Source organism: Jaculus jaculus, chromosome 5 (genome assembly GCF_020740685.1).
Source record: "Jaculus jaculus isolate mJacJac1 chromosome 5, mJacJac1.mat.Y.cur, whole genome shotgun sequence".
Taxonomy (NCBI): Eukaryota; Metazoa; Chordata; class Mammalia; order Rodentia; family Dipodidae; genus Jaculus; species Jaculus jaculus.
This window is the reverse complement of record NC_059106.1, coordinates 107,194,134-107,213,995: the sequence shown is the minus strand read 5'-3', so window position 1 is coordinate 107,213,995 and position 19,862 is coordinate 107,194,134. Positions and strand designations below refer to the sequence as shown.

The 19,862-nt window shown below is 41.4% G+C and overlaps 1 protein-coding gene across 9 annotated transcripts in view; it reads right to left on the bottom strand.

The window, feature by feature from the left end:
• Dtnb (dystrobrevin beta) overlaps positions 1 to 19,862 on the bottom strand; it is a 395,702-nt gene that overhangs the window by 99,192 nt on the left and 276,648 nt on the right. For all 9 annotated transcript variants that reach the window (XM_045151240.1, XM_045151239.1, XM_045151241.1 and 6 more), the window contains one exon: positions 8,987 to 9,064. In XM_045151240.1, coding sequence (XP_045007175.1) covers positions 8,987 to 9,064 — 78 coding nt within the window. The remainder of the gene's footprint in view (positions 1 to 8,986; positions 9,065 to 19,862) is intronic.

Sequence of the window (19,862 nt, the reverse complement as noted above, 5' to 3'; positions counted from 1 at the left end):
CACATATGGCAAGGCTGTGGTTTGACCAATATATCATTTTGCCTCATTCTCAGTTTTCATAATCTCCACCTACAAAACCAGCAGACAATGGTTCTCATCATTTTGCCCTATCCTGTGGCTCACTTGATAAGCTCTCCCTAGACAGAAAGCCATTATTTATTTATGAGAGAAGACAGGAGAAAGAGAGAGAGAATGAGAACAAATGAGTAAGAATGGGCACACTAGGGCATCCTGTCACTGCAAACAAACTCCAGACACATGCACCACTTTGTGCATCTGGCTTTATGTAGGTACTGGGGAATTGAACTAGACTCTATAGGCTTTGCAAGAAAGCTCCTTTAATTGCTGAGCTATCTCCCCAGCCCCAGAAAACCATTTTAATAGCAACTCATCTCTTAACTTGGTCCTGTTCCCAGTTTAGAAATAATATTTATACCTTCTGGTCTTTAAAAACTGCTTTTCAAGTTTGTTTACACTAAACAAAACTCTTTAAAATTTTTTAAAAAATTTTTATTTATTTATTTGACAGCGACAGATAAGAGAGAGAAAGAGGCAGAGAGAGAAAGAGAGAATAGCATGCCAGGGCCTCCAGACACTGCAAACAAGAACTCCAGACATGCATGCACCCGGATGGACATCTGGCTAACATGGGTCCTGGGGAATTGAGCCCAGAACTGGGATCCTTAGGCTTCACATGCAAGTGCTTAACCACTAAGCTATCTCTCCAGCCCACTAAACAAAGTTCTAAGTGATAATGTTTCGGGCTTAGTTAAGACTCCTAGCAAATGACTCCCTATGTAGGTGTGCAGAGTTTTTCTCCAAGCATTACCCTGCCAGGGCTTAGGCTCCAATCCTGTGCTTTGTACCTGCTAGTTAGGTGTTCTACCATTTAGCTACACTTCCAGTTTTTTAACTTAATTTATTTTTACTTTCTTTAGTTTGTTAATTCAGAATCACTCATCCACTTGTTTGGTTATTTCCAAAATTTGATTGCTAGTGCTTCTATTTTTTCTATTCCTTGGGGTTCCTTAGTTTTAAAAATCTTTTTACTGTCATTTTAGTGGTGTTTTTGAAATAATGACTGGCAGATATAGCTTAATATGTCATGTTACTGTTACTTTTTCTTCACTTTTCTTAGTTGCAACTATCTTATTTGCGGATATTTTTATTTGGTTTCTTTTTTAATTTTTTAGGTTTTTTTTTTTAGTTTTTTGAGGTGTCTCTCTCTAGTCTAGGCTGACTATGTAGTCTCACGGTGGCCTTGAACTCACAGCAATCCTCCTATCTCTGCTTCTCAAGTGCTGGGATTAAAGGCATGTGCCACCATGCCCAGCTGGTTTCATTTATTAATTTATTATTCATGAGAGGAAGGGGGAGAGAGGAAGAGGCATATATAAAGAAAGAATGGGCATGCCAGGCCTCCAGTCACTGCAGATAAACTCCAGATGCATGCGGCACCTTGTGCATTTAGCTTATGTGGGTACTGGGGAATCGAACCTGGGTCCTTAGTCTTTGCAGACAAGTGCCTTAACTGCTAAGGTTCTCTCCAGCCCCAATAATCATCTCTTCATAGCACTTATTTTTTGAGGCAAGCCCAACAAACTGGCCTTTTTAAAGATTCCATTGTGGTCAGATAGAATGCAAGGAATTATTTCAATTTTCCTGAATTTGTTAAGATTTGCTTTGTGTCCTAATACATGGTCTATTTTAGAGAATGTTCCACGTGCTGCTGAAAAGAATGTATGTTCTGCAGCATTTGGATGAAATGTCCTGTATGTATCTGTTAGGTCCATTCCTTCTATGACCTCATTTAGTCCAGATGCCTCTCTGTTTACTTTTTCCCGGGATGACCTGTCAATTGATTACAGTGGGGTGTTAAAGTCACCCACCACCACTGTGTTTGGTGTTATCTGTGACCTTAGTTCTAATAGTGTTTATTTGATGAATTTGGGAGTCCCCATGTTAGGTGCATGTATGTTTAGGATTGTAATGTCCTCCTGTTGGAGTGTGAGACTGGCCTTATTTTTTTTATGCAAGAGACTGAGAGTGGGAGCAAGAACGAAAGAGAATTGGCATGCCAAGGCCTCCAGCAACTGTAATTGAACTCCAGACACAAGTGCCACCTTATGTGCACGTGCAATCTTGCATGCTGTGTCACCATGTGCATCTGGCTTACATGGGATCTGAAGAGTCAAACATGCATCCTTAGGCTTCGCAGGCAAGCACCTTAACCGCTACGCCATCTCTCCAGCCCTGTTGTGTTTTTGGCAGGGTCTCATGATGTATCATAGACTGGCCTTGAATTTTTTTTTTTTAATTTTTATTAACATTTTCCATGATTATAAAATATATCCCATGGTAATTCCCTCCCTCCCCACCCCCACACTTTCTCGTTTGAAATTCCATTCTCCATCATATTACCTCCCCATTACAATCATTGTAATTACATATATACAATATCAACCTATTAAGTAGCCTCCTCCCTTCCTTTCTCCACCCTTTATGTCTCCTTTTCAACTTACTGGCCTCTGCTACTAAGTATTTTCATTCTCACGCAGAAGCCCAGTCATCTGTAGCTAGGATCCACATATGAGAGAGAACATGTGGCGCTTGGCTTTCTGGGCCTGGGTTACCTGACTTAGTATAATACTTTCCAGGTCCATCCATTTTTCTGCAAATTTCATAACTTCATTTTTCTTTACCGCTGAGTAGAACTCGATTGTATAAATGTACCACATCTTCATTATCCACTCATCTGTTGAGGGACATCTAGGCTGGTTCCATTTCCCAGCTATTATAAATTGAGCAGCAATAAACATGGTTGAGCATGTACTTCTAAGGAAATGAGATGAGTCCTTTGGATATATGCCTAGGAGCGCTATAGCTGGTGGCCTTGAATTTTTGATCCTCCAGCCTGTGCCTACTGAGTGCCAGGATTACAGGGGTGTGATACCACACCCGGCTGATTTTCAGGCATTTACCTTTGTAAACTAGCTATAGGACTACTTAAAATGTACCATTTGGAGAAAACGATATTATCTGGTCTATGAATTAAAAGGTAAATGAATCACAGCACAGAAAGACACTAATCTGTGTCAGATATCGTGGACCTTGTGCTTTCCTTGGTAGGTAGACAGGGCCCAGAAAAGGCATGACAGCGTGTGCAGCTGTATACTGAGAACTATTTGATGTAAAGGAGGGAAATTCTGGAAGCTGGAGCATGCCTGGGATAGTGTGTGTACATGTGTGCACACATAGACATACTGTGTGCTGGGCAGCAAAAAGTGGTTTGCTAGTGACCTGTTATTTTCTTTTCCCATACTCTCTCTCTTTCTTTTTTTGGGGGGTTTTGTTTTTTTTTTGAGTTTTTTGAGGTAGGGTCTCACACTGGTCCAGGCTGACCTGGAATTAACTCTGTCATCTCAGAGTGGCCTTGAACTCATGGCAATCCTCCTACCTCTGCCTCCCGAGTGCTGGGATTAAAGGCATGCGCCACTATGCCCGGCTTCTCTCTCTCTTTTTTTAAAATTTTTATTTATTTATTTATTTGAGAGCGACAGACACAGAGAGAAAGAGAGAGGGAGAGAGAAAGAATGGGCGCGCCAGGGCTTCCAGCCTCTGCAAACGAACTCCAGATGCGTGCGCCCCCTTGTGCATCTGGCTAACGTGGGACCTGGGGAACCGAGCCTCGAACTGGAGTCCTTAGGCTTCACAGGCAAGCGTTTAACCGCTAAGCCATCTCTCCAGCCCTCTCTCTCTTTCTTAACAGCATAAACTTCTTCTGAAGTAATGCTCTAATCACTTAGGTCTGCCAGGCATGGTCCACTACACATGTCCAGGATGGATGGTAGCACACAGTCCAGGCTCCAAGAGTCCTTCACCCCTGCAGAAACACAGCGAGGGTATGTTGGAGCTATCAGTAGCACTGGGAGTGTCTGTGTCAATACTAGGGCAGTGCATTTGTCCCAACATCAGTGGGAGGGTGATGGCACCCAAGACAGAAGGTCAGGGACGAAGAGCATTTTGTGGCCTATGGTCTGTGTGTGCTCCCGCCCTATGCTGCTTTCACCTTTGCTTTGTGCGTTTGTGCCTACTGTAGATTTGAATACCTGAAATTTAAGAAGTAACTCACATAGAACTGAATGCACAAAAAGAGCTTCATATTGAAGGCTTTCATTATTATATACAGTTATTTAAATATTCACAATTAAAGCTAAAACGTTAAAAGATATTTAAAAATAAAGATACTGTTCTTTTTTTAGATCTTCACTCTAATGCTCTCCCAACTGAGCTAGTTCAGCTGCAAGATATTGTTTTTTGTTTCTTTTTTGGTTTTATTATGTAGGTTCTTAGTCTAGCCCAGGCTGACCTGGAATTCTCTATGTAGTCAGGGTGGCCTCAAACTCACAGGGATCCTCCTACCTCTGCCTCCCAAGTGCTGGGATCAAAGGTGTGCGCCACCACGTTGGGCAAGATATTGCTTCTTTTAAAGAGAGAGAGACAAAGATAGAAAGAGAGAATTGGCCAGGGCCTCAGCCACAACAATAGAACTCTAGATGCTTGCACCACCTAATGGGCATGTGTTTGTCTCACCTTTTTGCATCTGGCGAATATGGGTCTTTAGGCTTTGCAGGCAAGTGCCTTAACTGCTAAGCTATCTCTCCAGCCCAAGATATTGTTATTCATGATAGTCTGGATAAAAGGTAACTTAAAATAGGAAAATAGTATAGTGAACAGCAGCAGAATTCACATTCTGAATCTTGAAGAAAAAGATGGCTAGATGCAGGCTTGAGAGGAAGTTAGTAGTGAGTAGGAGGATCCCTGTGTGTTTGAGGCCAGCCTGAGACGACAGAGTGAATTCCCAGTCAGCCTGGGACTACAGCAAGACCTCAAAACAACAATAGCCAAAAAAGGTGAGGGGTAAGTATAAGCTTATTGGTTAGTGGTTTTTCAATGTTCAAAGTTTTTAAAATTTATTTGCAAGCAGAGAGAGAGAGAGAGAGAGGGGGAGAGCAGCCAGACAGACAGACAGAGAGAGAATGCATTGGTATGCCAGGACCTCTAGCCATTGCAAATGAACTCCAGACACATGTGACACATTGTGTGTCTGGCTTTATGTGGGTACTAGGAACTGAACTTGGGTTATTAGGGTTTGCAGGCAAGCACCTTAATTACTGAGCCATCTCTCTGGCCCTCAAAGTTTTTTTGTCTTAATTGTGTTTTAAAAGGTATTACTCTGATGTTTATGAAATAACTTTAGTTTAAGGCAAAAATTTCTTTCCAGCTACAAAAACAGCAACATAGGGATTTTGTTTTGTTGAAACAGGTTCTCACTGTAGCCCAGGCTGACGTGAAACTCACAGTGATCCTTCTACCTTCATCATCTGAGTGCTGGGATTACATATATGAGCGACCACACTCAGCAAGATGGGATAGTAAAGAGTATTACAGAAAGCAAATAGCTAGAGTAGAAACTTGCAGGAACATAATTGCAAGTATCACCCAAGACAGCTGACATCTTTGCCACATAGAAGGTCATCTGTAGCTTTGATTTGGACCAATATAGCAATTTTTTGAAAACTGTAACCATATCATTTGTATACACTGCCTATTAAAGAGGGTAGAAGGTCTGAGGAGATGGCTTAGTCAGTAAAGCACTTGTCTCACAAATATGAGTGATTCCCAGAATCCATGTAAAATGTCAGGCATGGCGTATGTGTTTATATTCCCAGTGCCAGAGAGGTGGTGACAGGAAGATTCCTGGGGCTCACTAGCTAGCTAATGTAGCCTAATGAGTGAGCTGTTCACCTTTTCTGAGGATATCCTCTGGCCTTCACACACACACATGCATGCTCACTTGCACACAAGAGCATCCACAGACACCTGAACATATGCACGCATGCGTGCACACACATAGAGGGTATAAACTGGAGTGCTTAAATTTTCCTGCATTTTTACTACAGTACAATTTTTGTCTGCTCTTGTCTGTGAGTTAGCCCGTGGGTTCTAAAGAAAATCCTCACTCTGGAGGGTAGCGCTGTCACCTCAAGGAGTTCTGTCTTGGTAGCACCAAGCCCTGAGGCCAGGAAGCTACACTGGGCTCCCAGTTTTCAGACTGGAAACAGGTCTGACTACACTCATAACAGGAAGAAAAAGTGATTAAGCCTTAAAAAGGCAAACTACACTTTCTCAAGTGGTTTCCAGAGCCATCAAAAGCCATTTGTATATAGTATGCAGTGCATGTCCACATGGCCGTCACAGTCTCATGCTGGACATAACTGAGATCTAAGATACCAAGGGCTACAATGTCAGGGCAGTGGCTTGTCCCACGTGGTCTCTCTTGAGTAACTGTGTTTCTTGTAAAAAAAAAAAATATATTTTTTTTGTTAAAAAAATTTATTTGAGAAGCCGGGTGTGGTGGCGCATGCCTTTAATCCCAGCACTCGGGAGGCAGAGGTAGGAGGATCGCCAAGAGTTCGAGGCCACCCTGAGACTACATAGTGAATTCCAGGTCAGCCTGAGCCAGACTGAGACCCTACCTTGAAAAACCAAAAAAAAAAAAAAAATTTATTTGAGAAAGAGACAGATAGACAGCAAGGTGGGGGGGGGGGGAAAGAATATGGATGCACCAGGGCCTTCAGCTGGTGCAAATGGACTCCAGATGCATGTGCCACTTTGTGCATCTGGCTTAATGGGTCCTGGGGAATCAAACTTGGATTCTTTGGCTTTGCAGGCATGTGCCTTAATCATTAAGCCATCTCTCCAGCCTGAGTAACATTATTTCTTGAAGCTGGAATGCCAAGCCTTCTTTTCTGGTCTGTGTTTTGGCTGTCTAGTTCACTGGTATCCCATGGATAGGCTGTGACAGCTACACTAGGACTAATTTCACCTGAAAAACTAATTTTACCTGAAAAAGGTGCTAGCTGAAATACTGACAATCTGGGAGATATACTGCATTGTCTGAAACTGGTTTAAAAAAACGGCAAATATCATTTGGGGCTTGGCAATTCCACTTAGGGCTGGGATGTAATTCAGTATGCCCAAGGTCAGCACTTCTACAGAAGTGGCTGTGGCTATTATAGGTCCTGAGCCCCTTCTGTCAAATTCTCACAAGCAATAAAGCGCTGTAAGAAAGACTTTCTCTAACCGCTGCTTGCAGCTACCATCAGTTGTGGCTACTGACTGTCCTACACCTTGTACCTGGCACCCTGGACACGTTTGGCCTTCACAGACTCAGAGAGGCAAAACTAGTAGAGGGAGAGAAGAACTCAGATGAACCCACTTAACAGAAGGGTTCCTTTAAATTCATAACTTTCCAAACTCCATTCTTCCAATAACATGCCTTGTCTTCTGGTTTTGAAGTAGAAATATCCCCAAACTGAGGATGTAGGACTATATGCTATAGGTGTCTAACATTTAAAAAACCCCAAGACTGAGAACAGCAGGGTTCCTGACACTCTAGGCAGGTAGCTGTTTGGTGTGCTTGCACACACTACGTTCCTCCTGGTGGGAACATCCCTTGTAAGCTATTCTCTGCCTCTTCCTCACTGGGTTTCTCATCCAAATTATTTCTGAAATAATAAATGGAGTATACTGAATCCTCATATAAATCCCACAAGGTAAATGTTATCATTGGCCCCATCTTATCCGTTAAAAAATCGAAGAAACATGTTCAACATTAGGTGAGAGCCCCATCTAACCTCAGGCAGCCCCAGAGCCCTGCACCACTAAACAATGCCTGAAGGGGGCAGCTTGGCTGCTTCCCAGCTGCAAGTGTCCTCATCAGGCAGAGCGGACTGGGACTCCTACCTGCTCAAGCAGTGAGTCTCTGCAAGGATCAGGCTGTGTCAGCAAGTCTCTAAGTCCTCTTCATCCAGGGCAGCCCTACAGCTGGCTTTTATGCTTCCTGCTAAGGTTACTTCCCCAACTGGCTCAGTGATCAAAATCATCTGGAGCACTTGCTAAATATGCAGGCTCTTCAGAGCCTGTCCTTGGAGAACCTGATTCATTGGGTCTGACATGGTCCCAGAAATGTTTATTTTTAACAAGTGCCTGGGGAGATTCTTCTCATCAGGCAGGTTGGAGAAACTCTGCTCTAGGAGTTTAGCAAATGGAAACAACTATCAATGGCCTTAAGAATTGTCCATTGAGTCAAATTATTACACAGATTATTTTTCTATAACTGAATTAATCCAAAACAACCAGCACATATGACACAAGATGGTTTTGTTGTTGCTCCCTCCCACCCAGGGTGAATTGAGATGTCTGTTTTTTTTTTTTTTTCCTTTCTTTCTTTTTGAGTGATGCCTGTTGAAAAAAATTCTTTAATGGCTGTGGCCCTGAGGCAGTCATGGAACAGCTTAAATCAAATAGAAAGCATGCCATTTAATACAGTTCTTTTAAGTCCTGCCTGAGAGAATTCTGGAGAACAGAAAATTAAAGAAGGCTTCTTGTTCCTTGAAGGATCCTAAAGCAAATTCTTTGTATAACTCAGATTGAAGGACTTAAGCCTTTCAACTCAAATGTTTATGAATCATATACAGAATGACTTAGAATATTTTATAAGAGATTAACTTAATTTACATAGTCTAATCAGAAGCAGAAATGATCTTTGATCTTTGATATTCAAATAAATCAAATGCAAAGTTATTAAGACTTATGTTTATTAAAATAGTGTTTAATGTTAATAAAGGATCTCAAACATGCCTGATCTACTCTGACTCCATGCTCACTGACAGTCACAATGAAATTTTCACCCCAGGTGCTACTCAGAGCCAAACTTCAATGACTGTATTATGAGTCAGGAGAAGAAAAAAGAAGGTAAAAGGAGAAAATAATATTAAGACAGTCCTGGCCCGGGGATGGGGGGTCATGCCAGTTCTTCCTGCCCTGTGAAATGCTCTGCAAAGAGCCTCATTTCTAAGGGGGCAGTTGCAAATCAGTGGTAGAGGCTTGTTCCCAACTGTGAGGCACTAGACATACCTACCTCTTGGTGGGCGTGGGCGCTCCAGAGGACATGTGGCTAACCATGGTGTCATTCATATTAGTCAAGGAGCGAGGAGGACTGAAAGAAAAGACATTTACAATTACATCTCATTAACAAATAGCAACATAAATTCAGGAAGCAGGTGACAGTTACAAGGGAAAAGGATCAGCCTATGGCTCCAGAGAAGGTCAACAGGCTTGGGACCCATGAGGTTGGGTGCAGTAATCAGTATGTTTAAGCTTGAATAAGTATGATGGGAGGGATTCTTGCTCTTAAGGCCAGAAGATTACAAAGTTGTGTGGTAGCAGGGGAAGCAACAGCCTTAATACTTTGGAGCTGGTCATGTTGGCATATGCTTGTAATTCTAGCATTCTGGAGGCAAAGGCAGGAGAAGCACCTGGAATTCAAAGCCAGCTGGGGCTACACAGTAAGTTAAGAGTTTAGCCTAGGGTACCTAGAGAGCTCGGTCCTAAAACAACAACAAAAGACTATTTTGAGAGAGAACCTTGCTTGCTCTTGCTGTATGGTTTTAGTAATCAAGGATATGAACTTTGACACTAATTTTTGTATTTTTGTTTTGAAACTGTCTTGTTATATAGCTTAGGCTGGCCTGGAATTTGCTACAAAGCTCAGGCTGGCCTTAAATTCACAGTCCCCCTGCCTCAAGCCTCCTGAGTGCTGGGATTACAGGCTTGTTGTACCAAGCCTAACACATGCTACATGATTTTAATTAATTACTGTATGTCTTCAACATAGGATTACTAGATGTTTGTATATCATAAAGATTACAACACTGATGTGTGCACTTTCCCTAGTTACAGCTCATTGGTTTCTTACATTTAGTTTGTAAAATTTTTACCAACACATGTAAATTCTTAAGATACTAAATTCAAAATTAGGACTGCAGAGATGGATTAGTGATTAAGATACTTGCCTGCAAAGCCTAAGGACTCATGTTTGACTTTCCAGGTCCCATATAAGCCAGATGCACAAGGTGACAGAGCATGCAAGGTCACACATGCACATAAGGTGGCTCATGTATCTGGAGTTTGACTGCAGTGGCTGGAGGCCCTGGTTCACCAATTCTTTCTCACTCTCATAAAAAATTAAAAAATAAATAAGACTCTGAAGCAAATGTTTATTATTAGAATCTGAAGAATGAGTTCAAATTATATTCTATTAAATTATATTATATATACATAATACACACACACACACACACACACACACACACACACACACACACATATAATTTATTAAAATGCTATCTTTTGTAATCCAACCCAAATATAAATTTGAAAAGTAAGCACTTCCGGTAACCTGTCTTCAGCACCTGGTTTTTTGGGACTCGAAGCCATGCTCTTATTCCATGCTTGGGAGAGTCTTGAGGAAATGAACCCAAGCTGATGGAAAGGAGCTTTCCTGCAATCTTCAGCCCTTCTCCCTCTCTACCAGAGTCAGCAAGAAAGGTTCTGCCTTGCATATGGAGCCATGACTTTGCCACATATTCCTTTGGGAATTTCTTCCTCTCCTGCAGGAAGGATGTACTTTTTTTGGGGGGTGGGGGGGGGTGTTAAGGTACGGTCTCACTCTAGCTCAGGCTGACCTGGAATTCACTATGTAGTCTCAGGGTGGCCTCAAACTCACGGATATCCTCCTACCTCTGCCTCCTGAATGCTGAGGATTAAAGACGTGCAGCCCTCCCCCGCACCCCCGGCCTAGGATGTCTCTCAAGAGCATGAGCATGAAGCCCAGTCTCACTATCCTGCAGGTTCTCCTCCCCTCCGAGAACAGTTGCTTGTAGAAAAGGTTTTGTGGCGATTATACTTAGCAAGTCCTGGTAAATATGGCAGGATTTTTTTTGTAGGTTTTATAGTATTCATGCAAAGACTTTAGGGAACTAGTTAAGCAAGAGCCAGAACAACTAAAGAGGGCTTTCTCTCTCTGTCTACCTATAAACTCCCCCCCCCACTTGGTTAAAAAAAAAAAAAAGTTTTCCATTTATGAGAGAGGATCCAAACTGGGCTTGGAGAGGGAACAGATTTGGGTCTTTTGGTTTCTTTTTGGTATGTATGATGCACGTTTATGTGTGCATGTTCATGTGTATGAGTGTAGGTGTACATGCACTGTACACATGTGAAGGTCAGAGGACAATCTGAGTGTTACTGTTTGCCTTCCACATTGTTAGAAACAGGCTCTCATTGTTCAACTGCTATGCTTGTCAGGCTTGCTGACCTGTAAGTTTTGGTGGTGAGGGGGTTCCCTTGTCTCTGCCTCCCTTCTTGCTGGAGGGCATTGAGATTACAGACATTCACCACAGCATCAAGCTTTTATGTGGGTTCTGGGGATCCAAATTTAGGCCCTCATGCTTGCATAGCAAGGGTTTTGTCCACTAAGCCAGCTCCTCAGCCCCTTGTTTTTATTTTTGAGACAGGATCTCACAGTAGAGCCCAGGCTAGCCTTGAGCTAATGGTAATCTTCCTGCCTTAGCCTTCCAAGGGCTAAGATTAGAGTCATCAGCCACCATTATAGGCATGGCCTCTTGGTTAAGCCATAGTTCTGTGTGCATTCTTCTACATTCCTTCCTTTGGGTGACAAGTTACTAAAGTAACAGACCAAAAACTGAAATATGCCTTCCAAGGCTACAATTCAATTCCAAGATAGTCACTGGACTACCTGTCTCCTGGACAGATAGCCAAACTTAAAAGCCTATGAAATGCCAGTGAGTTGTAATCCACTCATCAATTGTTTTATATTGACTAGTGATGGGAAAGAACAGAAAGATTAACTAATTTTTAGTCCTAAACTTGTATGTTTGCCTCAGGGTCTTTACAACCACTTGTCATGCTTGAATTAAGGGAAGAATTTCTATGTAGGAACCAAGACAGCAGAGCAGCTGTTTACACTTAAGGGCATGAGAAGCATGCTGGTCCCGGGAACAGAATGAGTATTACTTCCTCAGTGTTTATTATTAGCAATATATTTTCAAAATAAGATGAGGACATTTTCTTATTGCTTCTAGAACTAATACAGTTATCTGGTTTGTTTCAATATTAAAGATACTATTGCATTCAATTTACTTTCTGATGTTCTCAGAGGAAAAGATGGTAAAAACTTAATCCATTGAACATTGATCCATGTGCTAAGATGTTATGATATGGCCTAATGCCACACAAGTTTTGAAATCTCTTGGCAGCAGAGAAGCTTCTTATCTAACCTTTAAAGTGAGATAGTAATGATTACCTGGCACTCTGCCAGCTCATCATAGCCATTCCCAAGCTCACACCATTTCTGGCCTTCACATATATTGTGTTGTGGGGCTAGGTGGGGGTTTATACAGTAATACAGGAGAGACATTAAACATCAAGAGGTGCTTAGTATGGAGCCTCCACCAGAGCTGCAGTTTCACTGGCAAAGCCAATAGTTTTGAAGCATTCTTACAAGACTAAAACGAACAAGCAAACCAAACCCCTGATTTAAGATATAGCAGAAAAGGATACTTCCAGGTATGAAGCAGATATTAATGATACATTAAAGAAATTTATAAACCAGTAGAATAGATCAGATGGGTTTAGTTTTTATTAATCTTTAACATTAAAACTTGGCTGAATGCCTTGACAATGTCACCAGATGGCCTGTCTTTCTCTGGTGAAAATCACAGAAAGGTGACCTTTGACACAAATTGGTTCTGTGATACTAAGTGGCCAACATAACTTGGAAGGCTCCTTTTCTGTTTAAAAAGAAAAAAAAAAAAAACCAAACAGATTCTTTTCTATTAAATGAAGAGCTAGAAACACATGAGTGACATAGGTAGAAGGTAGAAAATAGCTTGCTAGCCACAGGAGTCAGTTTCACCTCTTAAAGTTGTACTAGCATATCTTAGTCATACATAACAGGTTTCATTATGACATTTTCATACATGTATTTATTTTGATCGTATTTATCCTATTATCCTCTTTTGACCCCTCCCACTGATCCCCTTTCCTTTTCCCAATTAGCTTTATACTTTCATGAATTGTTGTTGTTGTTTGAGGTAGGGTCTCACTCTAGCGCCAGCTGACCTGGAATTCACTATGTAGTCTCAGGCTGGCCTCAAACTCAAGGTGATCTTCCTATCTGCCTCCTGATTGCTGGGACTAAAGGCAGGCACCACCACAAAGGCTATATTTTGTTAATTTGGGGTGACACAATGAGTTTACTGGGTTAGGAGAATTACAGTGGCTACATCACTGAAGACAAAAAAGCCTCTTCCTCCCCCAGCAACCATTAACTGCCACAGATCTTCAAGGAAGGGTGGAAGTTCTCATGAGTCTTTCCCTCTTACCTCTTGCTTGCTTGTTTCGAGAGAGTCTTGCTATGTAGCTCAGGCTGGTCTTATATGTGTAGTCTTCCTAAATTAGCGTGGAATGTGAGATGTCAGGATGGAACCTATGGTCCTGTGCATAGTAAGCACATAGTCTACTGCTGAACTACTTCCCTTTCAGGTGTGTGCTATAGTGCCCAACACGCTTCTACTAATTTTTCCTTTGAAATCTGTGTGTGTGTGCATGTGTGTGTGTGTGTGTGTGTGTGTGTGAGAGAGAGAGAGAGAGAGAGAGAGAGAGAGAGAGAGAGAGGGAGGGAGGGAGGGAGGGAGGGAGGGAGGGAGGGAGGGAGGGAGGGAGAGAGAGTTGCACGTGGAGGTTAGAGGACAACTTCAGGAGTCTGCCCTTGCCTTCTACTTTATTTGAGTCAGGTTTTCTTAGTGTTTGCCTCTGTTATGCCATACTTGGGAAGTCTGTGCACTTCTTAGATTTTCCTGTCTTCACTGCCCCTCTTGCCATAGAAGCATTGGGATTATAGACACTTGTACTATCTTGGGTTCTGGGGATCCAAACTTAGGTCCTCATGTTTGTGCAGTCAGTGCTGTCTGTAAATGTGAGGTCATCTCCCTTGTGTCCCTATGTATTTGTGTGTGTGTGTATACATGTGAGTGGGGGCACACATGTGACACAGTACACATGTTGCGGTCAGAAGACAATTTTGGGTGTCAGTCCTTGCCTTCTACCTTGTTTGATGCAAGGTTACTTGTTCACTGCTGTGTATGCAGGCTAGTTGGCCCATGAGCTTCATGGAGATTTCTCCTACCTCTGCCACTCTCTTGCTATAGGCACACTAGCATTACAAATGATCATTGTACAGCAACTGGATTTTATGTGGGCTCTGAGGAGCCAAACTCAGGTAGCTCAACACTTGTGTGGCAAGCACTTAATCCACTAAGCCATTTCCCCAGTTCCCTTCTTGAATTACAGATACTTATGGTTCAGCTTCTGTGTGTGTGTATACACATGTGCACATGCACATACTATAGCATGTATATGGAGGCCAGAGAACAAACTTGGGGTGTTTGTTCCCTCCTTTCCCTTTAGTTTTGAGACAAGGTTTCCCTTGTTTTTGTCACAATGTGTGCATCAGCCTACCTGTTTTACAAACTTCCATATTCTCTTGGCTCCACCTCCCATTGCTGTAGGTCCACTGGTATCATACATTCATGTACCATTTTGCATATGGATTTGTGTGGGTGCTGGAGAAGTGAACTCAGGCCAGCAGGCTTTAACCACTGATTCATCTCTTCAGCCCCAGCATCTACCTTTTTATGTGAATTCAAATTCAGCTACTCAACACTGCATGGCAAGTACTTTATCTATCCACAGAATTATTTACCCAGCCCTCTTTTATCTAACCCCTTAGTTATTTCCCAAGTCCCCCTTTTACTTCTTCTTCTTCTTTTTTTTTTGCAAGGAGAGAGAGGGAGAGAGACAGCGATACAGAGAGAGCAGCGAGATAGGGGAAGAGAGAGAGAGAGAGGAAATGGGCACACCGGGGCCTCTACCTGCTGCAACTGAAGTCCAGATGCATGCTCCACTCTGTGCATCTGGCTTTATGTGGGACTGGAGAATTGAACTCCAGTCATCAGGCTTTGTAGGCAAGTACTTTAACTGCTGAGCCATCTCTCTAGCTTCCCTTTTACTACTACTACTATTACTTCTTGTTCTTTTGAGAGAGAGAGAGAGAGAGAGAGAGAGAGAGAGAGAGAGAGAAAGACACACACACACACACACACAGAGAAAGAGAGAGAGAGAGAGAGAAAGGGAAACAGAATTGGTACACTAAGGCTTCTAGCCACTGCAATCAAACTCCAGATGAATCTGTTACCTTGTGCACATCTGGCCTATGTAGGTTCTAGGGAGTCAAACCTGGGCCATTGGGTTTTACAGGTTAAGTGTCTTATCCACTAATCCATTTCTCCAGTCCCCCTTTTTACTTCTTTTTTTTTTTAATTTTTTATTTATTTATTTGAGAGCGACAGATACAGAGAGAAAGACAGATAGAGGGAGAGAGAGAGAGAATGGGCGCGCCAGGGCTTCCAGCCTCTGCAAACGAACTCCAGACGCATGTGCCCCCTTGTGCATCTGGCTAACGTGGGACCTGGGGAACCGAGCCTCGAACTGGGGTCCTTAGGCTTCACAGGCAAGCGCTTAACCGCTTAGCCATCTCTCCAGCCCCAAGTTGTAATGTTCTTAAGGCCACAAAACCAAACTGTGAGACAGCTAGGGTGCGCACCAAAGCACTGTGGTGCAGTCCAAGTGGTTCAGTGCCTCTACTATCTTATCTGCTGCACTTTCAGGAAAACATGGACTTATGGCTGCTTATTTAGTATATACATCAAAATCAAAACCAAGACATTACATCCAAGTTCTTGTAATCTTTCCTTAGGAATGTATATTAGTAATAGTCCCACAGTTTTGGACCAATCTTTCTCTATCTCATCATTATAACACTGTAATATAAATATCTATCCATACTAAATTCATCCTATTCTCTTTGTTTTTTTGAAGCTGGGTCTCATGATAGAGCCCAGGCTGGCCTGGAACTCAAGATCTTTCCTGCTCAGCATCATGAATTCTGGAATTGCAGATGTGTACCACCATGCCAGGCTGAGTTCCCATTCTGCCCCAAGGAAAAGTAGACAAATCAGAATAAGTTATTTCCTTCAAAAACATACCTCTAACTTATCACGATGACTAAACTCTCACCATAATTTCAAAACTCATCTAGACTTCTGGGTAACATGGCAGAGTAGAAGCCACACCAAAGTAACCTAGTAGGGAAATAAGCAGAAAAACAACAAAATACACTCTTCTAGTGAAAAGTGAAAGTATATAAGAAATTTGAGTAATTCTAGGTAACACGGCGGCATACTAGCCACACAAAAGCAGCTTAGGAAGGGATATATGCAGAAACACTCTTCTACTAAGAAGTAAAGGTGTATAAGTTATTATTAACCAGAGCAGAGAAACAGGAGAGACCAAGATCTTCCAGAAAGCAGGCAAATGACCAGAATCCTGCTGAGGTGCCTACGGCTCCAATCCAAGCAGGTAGCCGTAGGCACAGAGCTGCAGGAGCAGAAACAAGGTGAAGGACTTACCCACTCAATCAACCTCCTCATAGTCAAGAAACCTGAAGGGGAACACAGCAGGGGCCATCTGAAGGAGAATATAGAGGGTACCAGCTTAGCAGCTCCCGTAGGACTCCAGACACCCTGCATAGCCTTCAGTTCCCCAATTGTCAGGGCTGTGATCCTATGAAGAACTCATTCAGCCCAGCACCAAGAGAGATCAAGGTGGGCACTCAGCACTGGAAGCCACCCCAAAAGGCGACAGGGCCTACTTACACAAACCCAGATAGGCAGCCTGCACTGGAAGTGCCAATTTCTCTTTCCACGTCAGGAAAGGTTATGTGCTACATTTGAATGATATATTTTGGGTTGGCTTTACTGTTCTCAAATAAGCTATATTTTGGTGTTGACTGCTGTTGCTTTTTATGTTTCCCGATTTTTAGGGCCTTTGTCTTTTTCTTCTGCCATTATTGGGGACAGGGTCTGACTGGCTCCTGGCTGACTTGGACCTCATTTAAGAGCAGAAATCTCAACCTCCTAGTTGAAAGGATTAAAGGTGTGGGGCAATACACACCCTTAGGAATTTTGGCTATATTAGATCATCTGTTTGTTTTAATCCCCAAGCTTATATGAATACTGTATTCTGGTTTTGATTATATATTGCTCAGCTGAATTTCAGAACTTGCCAGTAATTTTCTCTACTCAGTCTACTACAATACTTGAGTAGCAGGCAAACTCAACACCTAGGGTCACTTCTGCTGTTTCTCTTACAGTATAAGAGCTACACCTGGCACCCTAAACTCCTACATTGAAGATAAAGTCTGAATTCACACAGCTAAGAATATTGCAGTTAATTAGAAAGCCCAAGCACCAAATTAACTGAAGATGCAAAAGTCTCTATATTATAAGAAACACAAAATAATGAAGAAAATACAATTCCACCAAAATTATAAATCCATCAGAAATGACCTCCAGTGAGACTTCTTAAGATGAAAAGCCTGACAAAGATTAAAAAAAAAAAGATTATGTTTATGTTCAAAGAAATCAAAGGACTCAAAGAAGAAAACAAACTCCTGAAGGAATCCCAAGAAAACACAGGAAACCAACTTCATGATGTAAGGAGGTCAATACAAGACATGAGTAAGGAAATAGAAATAATGAAAAAATAACAATCAGAAATACAAAGCAGAGATAGTCAAATAGAAAACTCTGTAGAAAGTCTCACCAGTAGAATGGATCAAGGAGAGGACAGAATATTTTAAACTAGAAGACCAGGTGGCAGATTTGATACAGTCCAACAAAGAGAAAGACAAACTAATAGGAAGCCATGAATGGGAATTCCAAGACATTGAAAACACTATGAAGAGATCAAACATAAGAATTCAGGGCATAGTATAAGGAGAAAGATTTCACTCTAAAGGCATACCAGGTATTTTCAACAAAATCATAGAAGAAAGCTACCCCAAAGTAGGGAAAGTGATGCCAATATAGATACAGAAAGCCTATAGAAGGCCAAAAAAGAAACAAAATCGGGAATGTTATCATTAAACTACAAAACACACAATCTAGAGACAATCTATTGAAAGAACTTAAAGAGAAAAACCAAGTCACATACAAAAGTAAGCTCATCAGGATAACAGCACATTAGGTGAACATAAACATAAAAGTCAGAAGGGCTTGGGATGATGTATTCCAAGCTCTGAAAGATAACAACTGTGAACCAAGATTACTGCAAAATGATCTATTCAAATGGACAGAGAAATAAGGACATTCCACAACAAAAGCAGGTTAAAGGAATATATGAAGACAAAACCAGCTCTACAGAAAATACTTGAAAGTATCCTCCATGTGGGAGAGAAAGAAAAGCACACACATAAGGAACCTGGGAAAAATAAACAATACTCAAATACTAGTTAATAAAAGACAGCAAAGGTAATCTAGAAGAACTACAAAATAAGAAAAATGGCAAGAATAAATATGAACCTTTCAATAATAACTCAATATCAGGCCTCAATGCCCCATCTAAAAGACACAGCCTTGCAGACGGGATTAAAAAGCAGGATCCTTCAGTTTGTTGCCTCCAAGAAATTCACCTTTCCACAAAAGATGGACAGTATCTTAGGATGAAAGGTTAGAAAACAGTGTTTCAAGCAAATGGGCCTAGAAAACCAGCAGGTGCTACTATCCTAATATCTGACAAGGTAGACTTCAGATCAACATTAGTTAGGACTAAGGAAAGTCAGTTTATATAGATTAAACTGGAGCCCTCCAACAGGAGAACATTACAATCCTAAACATAGAGGCACCTAACATGGGGCCTCCTAATTTCATCAAACAAACACGATTAGAACTAAGATCACAGATAACACCACACAGAGTAGTAGTGGGTGACTTCAACACTCCACTCTCATCAATTGACAGGTCATCACAGCAAAAAATAAACAGAGAAGCATCTGGATTAAATGAGGTCATAGAACAGATGGACCTAACAGATATCGACAGAACATTTCATCCAAATGCTACACATTCTTTTCAGTATCACATGGAACATTCTCCAAAAGACCATATATTAGGACACAAAGCAAACCTTAATATAGATAGGAAAATAGGAAAATTTCCTTGCATTCTATCTGATCACAATGAAATTAAAGTACAAATCAACAGCAAGAAAAGCTATAGAGCATACACAAAATTATGGAAACTAAACAATATACTACTAAATGATGAATGGGTTAATGAAGAAATCAAAAAGGAAATAAAATTCATAAAATCAAATGATAATGAGAATACAACATACCCAAACCTTTGGGACACAATGAAGGCAGTCCTAGGAGTGAAATTTATAGCTTCCACTGACTATATTAAGAAATCATAGGGGCTGGAGAGATGGCTTAGTAGTTAAGGTGCATGCCTGCGAAGCCTAAGGAGCCAGGTTCAATTGTCCATGTCCTATGTAAGCCAGATGCACATGATGGCACATGTGTCTAGAGTTCGTTTGCAATGGCTAGAGACTCTGGTGCGCCCATTCTTTCTCTCTCTGTCTCTAATAAATAAAAATAAATGTAGAAAAGGAAATTAGAAAGGTCAGATGTAAACAACTTAATGCTTTACCTTAATGCCTTGGAAAAAGAACAAGACAAGACAAAAATCAGTAGATGGGCAGAAATTAATGAAATAGAAAAAATAAATCCAAAGAATCAATGAAAAAAGAGTTGGTTTTTTGAAAGGACAAAGAAGATTGACTTAGCAAGTCTGACCAAAAGAAAGAGAGAAGAGGCACAAATTAATAGATTAGAGATGAAAAAGGCACCATTACAACAGATACCAGAGAAATTCAGAAAAGATATCACAGGGACATACTTTAAGAACATATACTGTACTAACATTGAAAACCTGCAAGAAACGGATGATTTCCTTGAACTATATATGACCTACCAA